This window comes from Rhinoraja longicauda, chromosome 1 (genome assembly GCF_053455715.1).
Source record: "Rhinoraja longicauda isolate Sanriku21f chromosome 1, sRhiLon1.1, whole genome shotgun sequence".
Classification (NCBI taxonomy): domain Eukaryota; kingdom Metazoa; phylum Chordata; class Chondrichthyes; order Rajiformes; family Arhynchobatidae; genus Rhinoraja; species Rhinoraja longicauda.
In genome coordinates, this window is record NC_135953.1 from 66,660,351 (window position 1) to 66,676,604 (window position 16,254).

The 16,254-nt window shown below is 39.0% G+C and overlaps 2 protein-coding genes across 3 annotated transcripts in view; one reads left to right on the forward strand and one right to left on the reverse strand.

The window, feature by feature from the left end:
- atp8a1 (ATPase phospholipid transporting 8A1) overlaps positions 1-5,899 on the forward strand; it is a 269,218-nt gene extending 263,319 nt beyond the window's left edge. The window contains exons 35-36 of one of the 2 annotated variants that reach the window (XM_078399210.1): positions 459-550; positions 2,329-5,899. In XM_078399210.1, coding sequence (XP_078255336.1) covers positions 459-550; positions 2,329-2,426 — 190 coding nt within the window. In that variant the 3' untranslated portion in view covers positions 2,427-5,899. The remainder of the gene's footprint in view (positions 1-458; positions 551-2,328) is intronic. The other variant, XM_078399200.1, reaches the window with a different exon arrangement.
- Positions 5,900-10,063: 4,164 nt separating this feature from the next.
- On the reverse strand, positions 10,064-15,623 carry shisa3 (shisa family member 3). Its single transcript, XM_078399266.1, has 2 exons — positions 15,322-15,623; positions 10,064-11,400 (listed from the first exon to the last, which is right to left on the reverse strand). Exons 1-2 carry the CDS (start codon positions 15,617-15,619, stop codon positions 10,871-10,873), a joined length of 828 nt encoding a protein of 275 aa, XP_078255392.1. The 5' UTR covers positions 15,620-15,623; the 3' UTR covers positions 10,064-10,870.
- Between the last annotated feature and the right edge of the window lie 631 nt (positions 15,624-16,254).

Sequence of the window (16,254 nt, forward strand, 5' to 3'; positions counted from 1 at the left end):
AATGTGCAAGAACGAAAACAAATATAAGTTTACACTTTATCCAAAAGCGAAGCATAACCTGAACATTAAAACTTTGAAATGTGAACTCGGCGTATTGAGTGTCAGCAGCCCAAGGATGGTGTAATGTATCTCACTACTTTACTTAAATGTACAAGTGATTTTCTATTTTTTTTAAATATATATACAGGTAACAATATACCTGTGAGGAATACTGAGTGAACAATGCCATTGTACAGTTTAATATAACAGTTTAGAATAACCATGGATCTTAAAGACATTTTATTTATACTGGCTAAATGCTGAAAGTTGACAAAAAAAATATGAATGTGTTATGTTGAGTGAAGATTTAGCCAATCAACATTTATAAATTTCAAAATATAAAATATTTTTCTCGGTCACATTGCAACCAACAAAATAAATTAGTACTTCAAATAATTTTGTTTCTTTTTTCTGAAAAGTTTAAGTGAACGCGCTCAACTCTTAAAGAATGTTTTTAAGAAGAACACTTTCAACTTGCACCGTTCTGAATCATTGCAGCAAAGCTCATTACGTGAGTATCTTTCTCATCAAGTGTAACTCCAACTTTGGGTTAGGAATTATACATAATCCTTATGCTTTGTTAACTGTAGCTTCTGTTTTTGCCTCTTTTCTCAGTCGCTATGGATGTTAGAAGTAGATATGCAGTATTACACAATCCTCTTTCATTTCTAACCTGAGGCTGATATGAGGGGGAGGAACAGAACAACATTTTGTTTTATGAATTTATATGTGGGTTTGTGAGAGAGCATAGTCTTACCGCATGGAAACAGACCCTTCAGCCCGTCCTTTTAAACCTTTCCTATCCATGTATCTGTCCAAATGTCTTTTAAATGTTGTTATTGTGGCAGCTCGTTACATATGCTTTTTCTGTGCAAAAATAATTGCCCCGCGGTTTCTTATTAAATCTTTCCGCTCTTACCTTAAACCTATGCCCTCTAGTTCTTGATTCCCATGCTCTGGGGAAAAGACGAAAGGGATCTGACCAAAAAGGGAAGATGTTGCATTCATTCTATTCCCCTTGTGATTTTACACACCTGTATAAGAATACCCTTCATTCCTGCACTCAAAGGAATAAAGCCCCAGCCTGCCCAACCCTTATTGTTGCTCAGGCCTTTGAGTCCTGGCAATATCCTCGTAAATTTTCTCTGCACTCTTTCCAGTTTAAAGGTAGCTTTCATGTAGCAGGGTGTCCACAAATGCACACAGTACTCCAAGTGCTGCCTCATTAAACTCAATTTGCCATTTCACTGCACACTTGCTCAGCTGATTAAGACCCCGCATTAATTCTTGATAACCACCTCCACTGTCTACAATACCACCTATTTCAGTGTCATCTACAAACGTACTGCTCATGCATTGTACATTCTCATCCAAATCATTAATATAGATGACAAACAACAATGGGCCCAGCACTGAATCTTGAGGCAAACGTCTAGTCAGATGCCTGCAGTCTAAAAAAAACCTTCCACCACCACCCTCTGCTTCCTACCATGAAGATAATTCTGTATCCAGTTAATTAGCAGAATCTCTGAACCGCCCACTCCCCTGACATCAGTCTGAAGAAGGGTCTCAACCAGAAACATTACGCATTCCTTCTCTCCGGAGATACTGCCTGTCCCACTGAGTTACTCCAGCTTTTTGTGTCTAGCTAGCAGAAAGTGTGTTTGTGAGCAAGTGGGAGAATGTTTCCACACACTCATTGTCTGCAGTTTAACTAATAAATTAAAAACCTAATGAATTTGATTATCAATATTGGTAAGTGAGGGAGATCATTCATCACCAAGAAGAAATGAATCTCTTCATACTAAGGTGGGAGTGCCTTGATTATTCCAGTTAAGAGTTCCCCTCGTTATACTCTCAGTACACTGCAATTTTCTATCTCACTTTATCTAATTGCATATTACCTTAAAACAAAATGTTGTGTCATGAATATGAAGATTAAAAAAAGCAGCTGTTCATAGTCAATTCCAGTTGCTATTTTCATGTTAACTAGATATTATTAAAATAAAAATCCTTTGTAAATTAAAACAATCTTTTAAATGAAATGATAGTTCATCCTGTGTTTGAATTTTCATGTCTTCTAACCTTCAGGAAAGAAAATAGAATTAACTACTCTGAACACTAATCTATCTTCTACGACTAAATGCCATCTGCTTCTGTATTGCCTGCTGAGAAAGGGATTTGTTAATTTTTGATAATACAGTGACAGTGCCCACAAGATGTATCATTAATCCATCCTTTCCCACTTTAATGAATTCTTATGCATGATGTGCCACTTTGTTTTCATAGATGGTTATGCCTTTTCCCAAGATGAGAATGGCATAGTCTCACAGTCTGAAGTAGTCAGGGCCTACGACACCACCAAACAACGACAGGATGACTGGTAAACACCTTGTACAGTAACGTGAATTCCAAACAAGTACTTTCAACTAAGAATGGGACTTCAAACTTTGAGATGTCCAACTTTGAAAAATCATGCTGTAAAGATCTTCCAAAAGCATGAAGAGGTTGGATTTTGCGTTTGATGAAGGAGAGACGTGCGAGTCAGTTTTGTAGTGTACGCGATAGACACGATCACTGTGCAAATTCACTTTAGTATAAACTCACTGTTATAGAGTGCCAACACAAGAAATTAACAACTAGATTGGCTGGACAAAATCGGTTACTTTACACATATAATGGGTTGTATTTTGACGTTATTTTAAAATAGTGAATATATATAAATTATTTCCTAATTTAAACTCTGTTATGAGCATTAGTTTAATGTCTTAATTACAATGGAGTATTAATCCCTAAATTTTCTTTTGTTTAAAATTTGAACATGCACTTTCTTGAACCTTTATATAAATATGCCACTTTTTTTCCCTCCACTTTTGGATATTTAACCTTTGTTGCCATTACACAAAGATATTTTGAAGCATTATTTTTATTACTGCCTTAAATAGAATGATTCTGTGGGGAAACACTGAAAAATCAATGACCCACTCATTGCCAAATACGTTCACAAACACAACCCAATGGTCAAGACACTGAATAAAATGCAGGATAAATGAGAAACTATTCAAATGCGAAAAACATAAGTTATTGAACTGCAGTGTTAAACACGGGACTGGTGCTACACCCCTTATTGCCATTATTTGCCAAAAGTAAAATTGAGCTTTGATCACCCATAATATAATCTCAACAACTAGTAGAATTTGCCATCAGCCCTATTCAGTGCACTGTCCTGGAAATGGAGCAAGTTTCAAGTCCCATTTGTACCTTACCTGACTCACTCCAAGGAGTGTAACTTACACATGCAATGACTCATTGAAAGATTTGACTAATGCCTTTTTGGCACTTGCTTATGAACTTGTCTATCTCAACTTATGGCCTTGGATATGCTTTTCTCTTTGCCTAATATTCAAATTAATTTTCAGAATGAAAAAGTGTTGTATATTCTGTGTCTGCTTGTGAATTTAGTGACTTTCTAACAAATTTAATATTCAACAAACATTTCCAATGGTTTCAATTTCCAAACAATAATCTTTGCATCCCAAACAAGGCAGAGTGCAGGGAAGAGTATTTCTGGTATGTAGTACTTTTACATAGCTGTTGTTTTAAAATAATTCTGACTGGCGAGAAAATTTCAAAAATTCACTATTTTATATCCATTGAAATGGAAGATACTATCTTGTTTTGGGTTTTTTTTGCTGTTTCCTTCCCGTGTCTTGCAGTTTGCCATGGGCATGTATGATCTTGTGACTAAAGACAAATGTTAAAATAAAATGCTGACATTATTTTGTTACTGAACACCTTCTCTAACAAGATCAACAAATTCAAGTCTGTGTTTACCTGGATAATGAATTCATAAATAGGCATGCCAATTTACAAGTTTTAATTTCGTTTCATTGAGATTCTACTTTATATCTAAAGCTGATTTTCCAGATTTTTTTTAGTTGGACTCATTTCAGCAATATTGCAGAATCATGAAAATCAATCTTGTATCACATTATTATTAAACAACTGTCATTTTTCCAGCCATTTGATTAATTTCCACTGCAAGTTGAACTAAGTTTACTTTACCTGTAATATATGTAATTATGTGGTTATCACACTTTATGTAAGCCTAATAACCCATGCAACCTGGATTTATATTTTGATCTCTTGGAGGAACATCTTATCAGGTTTATTTATGTGCATTAGTTGTTGCTTTCTTTGCATTTAACTGCATTAGCTGCAAAACACAACCTATATTTTAAAAGCTTTTGTCGACATTCTAATCAAAGCTCATCCTTCATAATTAAGTGGTTATTATTTAAACTACATGCACACACAATATGAAGGGCATTTTAGTATTTCCGTTTTATCATTGACTGTTCACCACAAAGCATCAAGATTTGACTCATAATATTGAATATGAAAATGGATTTTAACTAATAGTGAGATATAAAAGCAAAAACAATGAAAACTCATACATGAGAGCAACATTCTGCCTGATTTTTGCAATGTTCTAGCCTCTAAAAGTAGTGAATCAATGTTGAACTCAAAAATATAAATTTGTCAAAAATTATGATTGAGTAGTTACTGTTATCTCCATTTTCAGCTTAGTGTGACTGTATGTTCATTCTATGTGCCATGTGTTCCGTGTTTGTCACCAAAATCCTTTAATGTGAAAAAAAAAATGGGGGTTTCGAAGTATGTAATTGCTTTGTGGTGTTTTAGTCAATGATAGCTGTTGTCTTCCTCCTCGTTGAGTGTGCTGTGTATTCTGTACGGTTTTCCTGTCTGTATTGTTGTTCAACTGCATGAGGTTGAATATTACATGTATATTTTCAGTGCACGACAAATGTTTTGATCTTGCTACACTTATTACGCAAGATTAGAAACAAATGATGCAATTAATGAAAGGTTACACCATCCAGCAGTTTTTAGTTGGCAAAGTAATTGTGTGTTTCTAAGTCAATTATCGTATTATTCAGTTTTGGAATAAAACTGCTAAGTTATTTCATAAATATGGATTTTACATTGACTTTAAAATATCTGGTTTGTTCCATCAGAGGTTTGTGTCTAAGTAGATAGCGAAATGTGCATTTTGCTTTACTTGGCTTTAAAATCACACCGTAAAAACAGATGCAAAATATTTTGGTGCATTACAAAACTAATTGAGCATAACCACAAGTAATCGACTTCGAAATGGATATCAGATTTCAGATGTTGCCTTGACTAGTTTGTTCAATGTGACACGATAATTTTTTTAATGCACGATCATTAGTAATAAGTAATCAATTTGCTTTCCCTGTTACAAGTCTTGTTATTATTTAAAATACATTTAACATTGGAATCTGTCTTGAATGTTGCGTAAAGATGAAACATATTCTGAACATTGGGTTAAGATTTTTTGGCCAGACTTCCAGAATGATTTATTCTGTAGTTTGGTTTTGCACTGCATGAATGGTAATCTTCAAATTCAATGTTCACAGTATTCCTCAGGTTTGGTTTTAACTTACAGTAAGGACATGCACTGTGTTTTGTATTTTGTTCTAAATCTTGCAGTTTTTTTCTGTTACTTACCCTTGACTCTTGTGAATTGCATGATGGCAGTTGCATCTCTTAAATGTTCTGTCTTTTGATTGTCATATGGATCACATAATAAAACTAAATTTACAAATCTTGATCGTTCATGAGTTCATATTTTAGCACATGTTCTGCCACATTAGATTGATTGGTCGAGCAAGATTCACAAAAACATATTAAATGCCACAGTATAAACAGCTCCGTTGCAAAGAAGTACGGAGTAGTTAGTTCTGTTAACCCGTGTTTCCACAGTACAAATTGCTTATAATGTGAGTGGTAAATTAGGGACCACGCTTTGTATTAAGCAAGCTGAATTGTTATAATGCAAATTCGATTGGGGAACCTTTAAAAGTTACATTTAAAATTGACAAGCAAAAAATAAAGCTGTCATGGACAAAAAAATGGTGTTGGAAGAAAAATCTTTTTACATGTAACCTGCCCACAATAATCAGACACGATTGTCTTGCAACAAGTATCAATAGAAGCGATTGCTTGTCAATTTCAATAACTTCCCACCAGTGAAACTAGCAGTTGTTCCTGAGAGATTTTAGTACTTTAGGTTGCGGTAACAAACAATAAATTTAGTTAAACTTTTTTTTTAATCCTGCAGGAAAAAATAGCTTTGTTATAGCGAGCCTGAAACTCTAGCACCTTACCCCTTATCCCATTGACAATTGTTTTAATAATGCGTGGTTTCTTGGCAATGTAATAATCCCACTATAGCAAAGCTACCTGTGGAACATTTGGGAAGGATAGGCATCCTACATGGCAAAGATCACCAAGTTTAGCAGCAGATAGAACATAGGACAGTACAGCACAAAAAAGGCACTTCGGCTCACAATGTCAAGAAGGCAATGAAAAGTCAAACTGGATCCCTGAATCTTAATCATAAAAATGATGTTCTACAAATCTTTAGTCTGATTATCGCATGTAGTTCTGGGCATTGAAAGAGAGAATTTTGGGCCATATTGTGGTAGTGAGGAGAAGCTTGAACAGTTAATTTCCACTGGACAAATAAAACAGAATTTAACAGAGATTTTCAAAATACTCAAATTTTGAAAATGAGAAGTCATTTGCACTGGCTATCTCATTGAATGGAGAGTTGATCTAAGGATTCTTACAAGTAAAATTAGTAAGAATGTTTTTAAATCGAGGTTATTTAGAGCTTTATCATAAATCTCTAAGATTTAATTGGTTTTACAAAGAAAAGTATTAAAAGATGAAAGGTACCTGAATAACTCTGGTTGAAGAGCAGACAACAACAATGCAGATTACAGGGACTCCTAATGCAACTCAAATAATAATTCAATTCAATGATACTTTATTGTCACAAGTACCTAGGTACAGAGAAAAACTTTGTTTTGCATACAACTGGGTAAAATCATATCGCAGACCTCACCTAGGCACTACACAAGTGTCACCATGTTTCTGGCACTGACAATTGTTGAAAATTATTTGATGTCATTAATTTATATGCAATTAGATTATTTAAGAGACCAAGTGGGTAAAAAATATCTCCAAACACACGAGTGCAAATATACCCCTAATTAAATGGTTAGTGTCTCAATGATATACAGGATGAAGGTAACAGTCTTCACCAATGAAGTATGACATGGCACCCACTTTTACCACCAGGTGCCTGTAGGTGGCTTCGGACAGATGCCAGTCACAAAATGGTTGAAAATTCTTTGGCAACCAGTTTCACTGGCCATTAGAGTTGTCAAAATCAATTAATTTAATAATTTGATTAATATTTATCTTTAAAAAAAATCATTTTCCAAGAAGAAATTAACGAGAACCCTTTGCACCAGATTATTGAAGCAAATTCACCACAAGTTTGAAAATTCTGCATTTTGTACACATGCACAATTAACAAATAGAAAATGACAGTATTATCCTGAAAATGTGCCCCTCATTTTCTTGCCATCCTCACTTTATTCCATGTGCCTTGAAATGACGCAGCACTTGCTAAATATTAATCTTTAAGTCAAATGCAAGTTTATATTTAAAGAGGCTATGTTGTATTTGCTGCTTGTTGACCTGTAGCAATGTCTGTGAGGTTGAAATTGAACTTCAACTTAATTTTCAATGTTTAATATCATCTCAGGTTCTCAAATAGTGCTGGTATAGTTTCGCTCATTCCAGTTTTCATTCTGGGTGTAGTGGTTGTTACTGGACTAGTCATCAAATGGAACTATAAAAATAGACCAGAAAAACAGTATTGCCCCAGCTTGTCCCATGCAAATGCAATGCTGTATTCATAATACATATGTTATCTATGTACCTGGAGCCATGCAATCTCATGAGAAAAGTAAAAGAAATCACAACCCAAACCAAATCAAAAATAATTCCTCTCCAATCCCTTTAGATGATTGAGTCAAGTCCACATGATAACACTGCTACTATCTTTACTGATATTTATCTCTTAAATTAAGCAATCCAAGCGCTAACAAAAGAAACAGGTGAAAGAATAGAGAATTGGCAATCACCATAATTGTAAATAACTTTTTCCAGAGCTGCATAATTCCTTGGGCAAAGCACCATCTGACATTCAACCCTGTGAAATGATCAAAATTTGACATGATATTTTGTACAAGGTATTGTACAAGAGCATGGGTAGTATATCTGTGCTGTAGTTAATTGTTCTGTGAATATTACTCCCAAAACGTGCTTTATGGTTGATATATTAACCTTTAGCAATTGATGGACATTAACAACCCAGCTATCTTTCTCACCACTGGTTACAATCCTGTTCACCGTTATATGGCTAGTAATGTGTGGTGTTCCCTGGAAATCAGTCAGCGCATCTGATGAGTTCTCTGTAAAAATTGCGGTTTTTGCAGGCTCTCCTGTGGTTATGTATCAGTGCTGCTAATAAATTCTTGGAATCAGAAGGTATGTGAAGGAAGTAAAGTGGGAGTAGGGAAAGAAAGGAAAATGAAAATGGAGTGATCAACAAGGAAATTCTTCACAGCTCTGGTTTTAACCCTGTGAATGACTAGACTATCCCATCTTCAATTTCCCTATTTTTGACATCACTAACTTGTGACAATTGACTGACTTTGTATTGACAGTGGTAATGGTGATCTTGCTATGGTTCCTCCTAGCCACCAATAACACAATCACCAAATAAGGATAATCCCTTGATTTAGTCTTAACTAGTATTCCTATAAAGCAAAAGAGGATTTGGATATGCTGTACAAAGTTCATTGTCAGGTTATCTGTGAATCAGGAGCCTCAGTCAGAGCTATCTCAAATTGGGTTCACACAAATCTGAATGATGTAGAGCAACATGAATCAAACAGATCATTCAGTGGATAACTGGCTCCGTATTTGAGGAAATAGGGCATGATATTTCTAAGTTACATGTGATGTTGATCTCTACTGCATATGCAGCAGAAAATAGTTTCATCAAATTAACATGACATGCATGTACCAGAAGCATTACAGCAGAAGATTTCCAAATAAGCATGTTCCAATTTCTCTTCTAATGACCTTTGAACAATCTGTATAGTACAGTTCCTTAACGCCAGATAGTTCATAAATATTGCACTGGTTTGTAACGCCAAGCAGTTGATACTTGAAATTTAAAATAAAAAGAAAATTGTATTTACACTGAGCAGGCAACTATGGGAAGGAAGAACAGAGCATTTTGTCACAAATACTGTCTGACCTACTATGTATTTTCTCCAATTTTGTTTCCATTCCATAGCATTTCCAATTATAAGCTGGAGGCTGTTCTGACTCCACGCAATTGTAGTTTCAATTGCCTTTTAAAATAAAATGTGCTTTTCATACATACTCAGAATGATTTACTAAAGTTGTTTTGAATAGGTAGATTTGATCAAAGACTAACGTTTCTGACGTGTGTGTCTTTGACGAACCATTTTAAGGTGATGGGTTTCATGATGGTTTACGACTTTTTCTAAAAACAAAAACTGGTGTCCTGAAGGTTTAAAGATTGGGAAGATCAATCTCTGTGCCTGGAGTCATGCATGCCACAGGATAAGATTGTGACGCATTTGTTGTACATAATAAAATTGGACTTTTCATCCCCACTAGCATTGAAGACACAGTTGATTTCAAACAAGGTATTCCCCGAGCTGAGAAATATCAAACTTTCCTTGATAATCGTTTAGGTCGAATACTTGATGAATTAGTAATATATTACTGGGCACTGTTATTGAACTAGAGGTAGCTTAGAGCTGTGTGTTTCTCCCAGAAAATTCAGCAATATCTTCTAACCAATGTCAAACATAAAGTAAGTGATCAAAGAGCAGGCACCCGGTTGTACAATTATATTTTGCAGTGTTTTATTAAAACAATTTTAATTTCAGATCTTTAAGTTAACATGATTTTGGAATAGATATTTTATAAAATATTCCTATGCATTTTTCCACTATAACTTTAGTTTTGTATTTTAATTAAAATGGTACATTACTAAAATAATTTGTAATTTTGATGTCCTGTAAATATGTGGATGGGTCAGAATCGAGAATAATTAGCTGCACATACCTCTATAAATTAATATTTTAAAATTTCAATATTTAGATAAGCGATAAAAAGAGAAAAACTGTAAGTATATGGTCAAATTAAAATAAAGTAAATGACCCGCTTGAGTTGATATTATTTCCAAGTTCTGTGGGGTATTCCACGGAGAATTCCTGGAGGATTCTGGTATTACCTGGGATCGCAAATCTTCTGGTCACTTTATCAGGCGTGTCTGCAAGTTTGGTTTCAGCGGCAGGGATGAGATTCATAATTCTGATATTCGTTCATCACATGGGTGGTGTGTCCCGCGGTGTCCCGTCGTCAAGGTAGACACACTGCAGTGAAACGCGGTACCCCTCTACCCTGCCGCGCCTCCAGAGATGGGTTGCTGCTTCAACGATGATCTCAATGTCATTGTTAATGCCATTCGTTATTCTTGACGACTTTAATATAGTTTAGTTTTCTATTCAAAAAAAAATCATGGTGAAATGTGAGCACAAACATGATAAAAGGATCAATGTTAAAACGTTGAACCAATTGACCATCTTCAAGGCGCTTCTTGAACTAACTGGCCAATCAATATTGGTTATTCACCCCTTTGGCCGGAGCAGGAGTGGGTAAGGTTGGATAAACCATTCTGCTGGATGTCACCCTCCCGGTTGTCCAGCTGACTGGATGGAGACTGCATCCACCACAACTGCCAAACAGCTCTTTCCAAAGGGGAGAGGGCTTTGCTTCACGCCGCTGCCTTGGTACAAACACGATCCCTTTCCAAAGTGCCCTCTTATACACCCGCGTTGTATGTCACTTGTTCAGCGTTGTGCGAAGACGCGCTCTGCTGCGGCTTCAAGCGGCTCTGGGTGAAGTCGCTGAAACTTTTGCCCGTCGTGAACGTCTCTGGCTGCAGGGTGTAGGCGAAGTACTGCTGGGGAACCAGGAATCCCTGAGCCTGGTTGAGGTGCAAGCCCTGTGCGGTTTGCAGGCAGCCGGGGGAGCTGTAAGCCGGTGGGGGAGAAGGGACCAGGCAGCCGTGTCCCGGCTCCGACCTGTTGATGGAGAATCTGTGAATGGAGCCTCCGGTGGAGCTGGAGCTGGTCGCCGTGCTGGACTGGCGGGACGGGGTCCTCAGGGTTGTGAAAGTCGGGATCATGGGGATAGTCTCTGTCTGGCGATTCCGCATTGAGAATCGAATGGGCTGCGGATTCGGTTGTTTGGGTCTGAGGCATGTACAGCAGTAAACTGCCACCAGCGAGCCCAGGATGATGAAAGCAATGAATATGGAGCCTACAATGAGAAACGGCACATAGATGGGCTCTGCAGAGGAACAGAGAATAATATGGAATTAGTCATACGTTCGGGGATTGGGAAATGCAAGCAGTATATCCAAATCCCGGTAACATTTAGCGAGATTGAACAGTATCAACTTTAGGGATACCAGACACTGTAAATATGTCTGTTTAACTGGTTATCACCTCGCCCACAGCCAACAATGGAATGTTTCATTGATCATCGTTACTTTTTTTGCAATTCCTTCATTCATTTGTTCTATATCTCTATATCACCGTCAATATCTCATTTCCCTTTCCCCTGACTCTCAGTCTGAAGCATCTCCATAGATGCTGCCCGACCCGCTGAGTTACTCCAGCTTTTTTGTGACTAATCTTCGGTTTAAACTAGCATCTGCAGTTCATTCCTACATTGCAAATATTGTCCAATTATTCAATGATACTTTATTGTCACGTGTAGAGTGAAATGCTTTGTTTTGCATCTTACCCGGTAAAATCATGTAGCAGACCTCGCCTAGGCAGTACACAAGTGTCGCACGTTTTGACGCGGACAAAGTTACTTAGTCTGGAGCTAAGTACAATCCATTACAGAAAACGCGGGTTTGGTCTACATAAACACATATCTAATATCCTGAACCCAATCGGCGTGAACATCAGCTTATCAAATAAAACAGAATTTAGATTCCTTATTCTCTGATGAACGTAGATAATTTAATGTAGAATACGACTGGCCTTTTTTTTTTAATTGGAAAACGTTTTTGTTTTTTTAAACTCTTTTGCAGAAGTTACTAATAATATGTTCGTGACTTTCTCCCACTTCTGCAGCCTTAAAAGTGCAGAGTGCTCCCTGCCGCCTTGTTGAGTCGAGGGTCATTTTTCTGCTGTGAAACTGGGCGTCACGTGGTAAATGATAGCGAGAGCAGAAACCGATTAATCCCCAGTATTAATCAGGAAAGTGCCAGGTAACCAACCATTCGACAGAGTGACAGGCAGAACCTACCGCGGGCAACCGAGCAATAGGAGAAATCGAAACTGATCTATTATGTAGCCGTTTTCGTTCCCACACCAGCTGTCCAGCCCCGAGAGTGCGCGCTCTTCGCTTGCACACAAATGTTCACGTTGACACAAACGTGTAGACCGCTGAGCAGAACTGGGATCGCCGCACTCGAACCTTACTCTTAGATTGTAAACTGACATTTCCTGATGACATTTCCTGATGACATTTCCAGTGACAGAGCATAGAAAAGATTTGTCCCGCGAAATACTTCAAGCCACGACACGAGGGTCGTTTTTAGAAATTACTGTGATGTAAAGGAATTCAAAATAAATTCTGTACATTTGGCTCCCACACTAGAAATTGCATTGTATCGTCTGTTCCTTCAACAAATTGAGCAAAACCAAGAAAGATGCAATCTAATCCTTTCTATAAAATAAATTACATGAAATATCTGGGGTTTTTTTTGCTTATCTGCATTTTGTGTACGAAACTGTTAAAACGTATCGATTCAATTTTCTTTTAGAACATATTCATCATATTTAAATATAGTTCGCTTGAAAATGTCCTATCTTTTTAGAACTGTATCTATTTTACTGACACAATAAGACGAATGGATTACGAAATACTGAAAATGTAGAAGTTAAAAGTTACTTCTCCCAAAAATAAAGTTGGAATTTTGGGCAGAATTGTCACCATTAGGATGGAACACAATTTTTAAAAAGCGTAAATATTGGCAGCAGATTTGGCCGAAATGTTCTTAAAACAGTTACTGCGGACTTTATTTTATTTTCAAGGCACTAATAGTGCCCCGGATCCAATTTCGTGGGCACCTAAACAGTTTGAACCAAGTGGATTTAATCAGATGAAAATAATTTATACAAAGCTGTACGTTTCTTTTCTCACCAGCATACTTTTCAAAGTTTTTCACTGTGCCTCGGTACACGTGACAATAAACTAAACTCAACTGACTCCACAGATACATTTGAAAAATATATAACCAAGAAGCAAAACGAGAAAAAAAACCCCGCTGCAATTGCAATGTTAAGTGCGAGTGAGGCCTGGGATAAAATTTCGTTGAGAAACCCCAAATAACCCCCGGAGCAACTCCGCTAACAGTAACACTCTTGGATCAAAATCTCCATAATTAAATGGATGCATTTGAAATGTTGATGTTTTGAATTACATTATCCAATCTGTCAGTGTGCGATTTTCACATCTTTAGTTATCTTTTTCATCAATACGCACAATCTGCACTTTATTCGATTATCTGCTCGCAGCCCCGCCTCTCCCTGGGCGAGGGTAGAAATAATTACTTGGCAAGTTCGGACTGATAATTATAAAGTAATGACCAACAGGTTTGTTGAATTGGACTGTACAGTACTTCCCCACTCTGGCACCGCTTCCGCAGCTGAAGCGCTTGCACATGAACGGCGGGGTTAGATTGTAACTGCCTGCCTTGCAGTCTGTCCGCCGCGAGTTTTCCGCAGAGAATGTATTCTTCTGTGAATTCATTCTTCCATTCCTCCCTGACGGATATTAAATTTCGGCTGATAATCGTGTGCTGGGCGGAGAGGAACTCTGTGCATCTAATAGAAAGTTGAGAAAGTTTGAAACCATCCCGGAGATCCCAAGAGATTCATCAGTGTCACGTTCAGGGGATTGCGGTTGTATGTGATACCAGGCAGGAATGTAAAACGAGATTGGATCTCTGAGGTTATCAATACAGAAGCTGTCACAGACACTCGTTTACCCTGGCTTACCTTTCTCTCCCATTATACGTGAGGCTAATGCAATTTCATGCTCATCTGATTCACTGAAAATTCACATCTCAAGCATGCACACCACTTAAAGAGATACTATCTTTTTCCCATCTCCCGCTGTAATACAATCTAGCAGAAAGTAAATCTGTTTAAATTGACACCCCAAGGCTTGCACAAACCTTTTCAAAAGTCTGGCGTGGTTCGATTGAACTTGAATGCCAGCTTGAAAACGAATACTTTATTACCTCTCCTTAAGTTACAGACTGAAAATGAGGACCGGCGGCAGATGTTAAGGAACAAATCGAATAATATAAATAACTAAAGAGCAACATTTATTCCAAAGTCTTTGGGATTTTCAGAAAAAAATACTCCAAACAAGTCTTGCCTGCGGAAAGCTCTCTACTCCAGTCCCCCAAAGTCTAATTGGCAAATTGCTGGTTCTTGTGTAACCAGTTAGCGGCAAATATCGACTTTCCCCCGGTTTCTGTGGGAACGTCCAAGAGTGAATCTATCAGAAATGTTGTTTAAGAGATCCTACACAAACTTCCTCCACCAAAACTCACAGAGGTGTTTTCTGCAAGCCGTGAATACATTCATTTTGTATTTGCATTGATACAGGCGAGTGTCTGTTTAGGGCGAAGTTCCCGGGGATTTACAGAGCCGCAAACAACTATAAAGTTCACTAATAGCAACAGATTATAAATAACGCGCGGTTAAATATAAACTAATGGCAATTTTTGGGGAAAAAGGGCGAATTGCACGAACAAAAAAGTTAAAGTGTGAAAGTGTGGGAGGGGAAAAGAGAATTCGCTGTGCAAAATTATTGCAGTCCTTGTGCAATGAAATTGAGAGAGAACAGCCCGCGTACACGAGGTGAGTGAGCATCAACAAACTAGGCAATGCAAACGGGTTTGTATTTGGGAGGCAGTGGATGTGATATCTCTCTGCAACTGTGGAAAAGAACAGTGATAGAGTGAGGAAGAAAACCCCAGTGATCCACAGTGCAGGTTGGCTGCAGATATCCCGGAATAGGTGACACTAGTTACCTGGGTATGTTTATCACCCGAAGTGTCCGTAACTGATGTTGAATCTGAGTGTGTCAATATTGCAATGCACACTTGCAAGTTAATGAACAAGTGCAGCCGGGGCGGGAGGGAGGGGAGGGAGTGAAGTGCTCCGGGGTGCCACTTACGTGCGGCGGGGTTGGCTCCGTGTCCCTGTCCCTGTCCCTGTCCATGCCGCTCCCTGTCGTTGGTGCAGCGGCCCTGTGCCAGCCTGGCCGTCGTTGCAGCGCAGCAGTAGCGCAGGGAGCAAGAGCCGCAGCAGATGGCCGCGTCTGCACCGTCGTAGTCCTCCGGGCACTGGAAGCCGTCGTGCCACTTGCCGGCGCCATCAACCCAGCCGTGGCAGTACTCGCCCTGGCCGCCGCAGATGGCCACGCTGCAGGTGAGGAGGGCGAGCAGTAGGCAAGGCGCCACCCCCGTCACCATCCCGGGCTGCAGCCCCGGGCTCCGGCCCCGGGTCAGGGTCTCCCTCCCTCCCTCTCCCTCCGGCCACGCTGCAGCTTCACTCCGGTGCAACTCTTGCACTCGGCATTGCTGCGCGCACACTTTGTTTTCGGAAGTTCTCTCCCCCACGAGTGCAGACATTCATAATAAGTCCCCGGCGCTTATTTCTTCTTCAATCGGAAACCAACTGGAGCAAAATAAACCACCGCCAGGTTCGGCTTTCAGTTGGCAGAAGGGCTGTCGCTGTCCATGACTCCAGACACCACTGGACGGACGGCGGGGAAGTCTGTCTACCCCGTGCACACTCAGGTGGACGGGACGGGGCGGTGCGGGGCTGGCCTGATTGGCGTCAGGACGGTGCAATGCTCCAGCATCTAAAATAAGTCCCCAGTATTATTGCACCGTGCACGACATTGTTTGCGGATCTGATTTCTTCCAGCGCCTGCCTGTGCCTTTGACGCGTGGAATTGTCCTCTGCAGCCAGAGCGTTGCATTTAACCATTGACCGCCCGACAACTGGTTGCAAATGTTCCTCCCCTGGCTGCCCCCTGCCCAGAGGCAGAGCAAACCTCTGGCTACTTTGCGGATGCCGTGAGGAGGGGCGAGGCCGCGCCATG

Bases quoted from the DNA above. Each gene is read 5' to 3' on its own strand.
- shisa3 (XM_078399266.1), bottom strand. From the start codon at position 15,619: ATGGTGACGGGGGTGGCGCCTTGCCTACTGCTCGCCCTCCTCACCTGC. The intron at 11,401-15,321 runs GTAAGTGGCACC...GTTCCTCTGCAG, and splicing joins CGGAGCCAACCCCGCCGCAC to AGCCCATCTATGTGCCGTTT.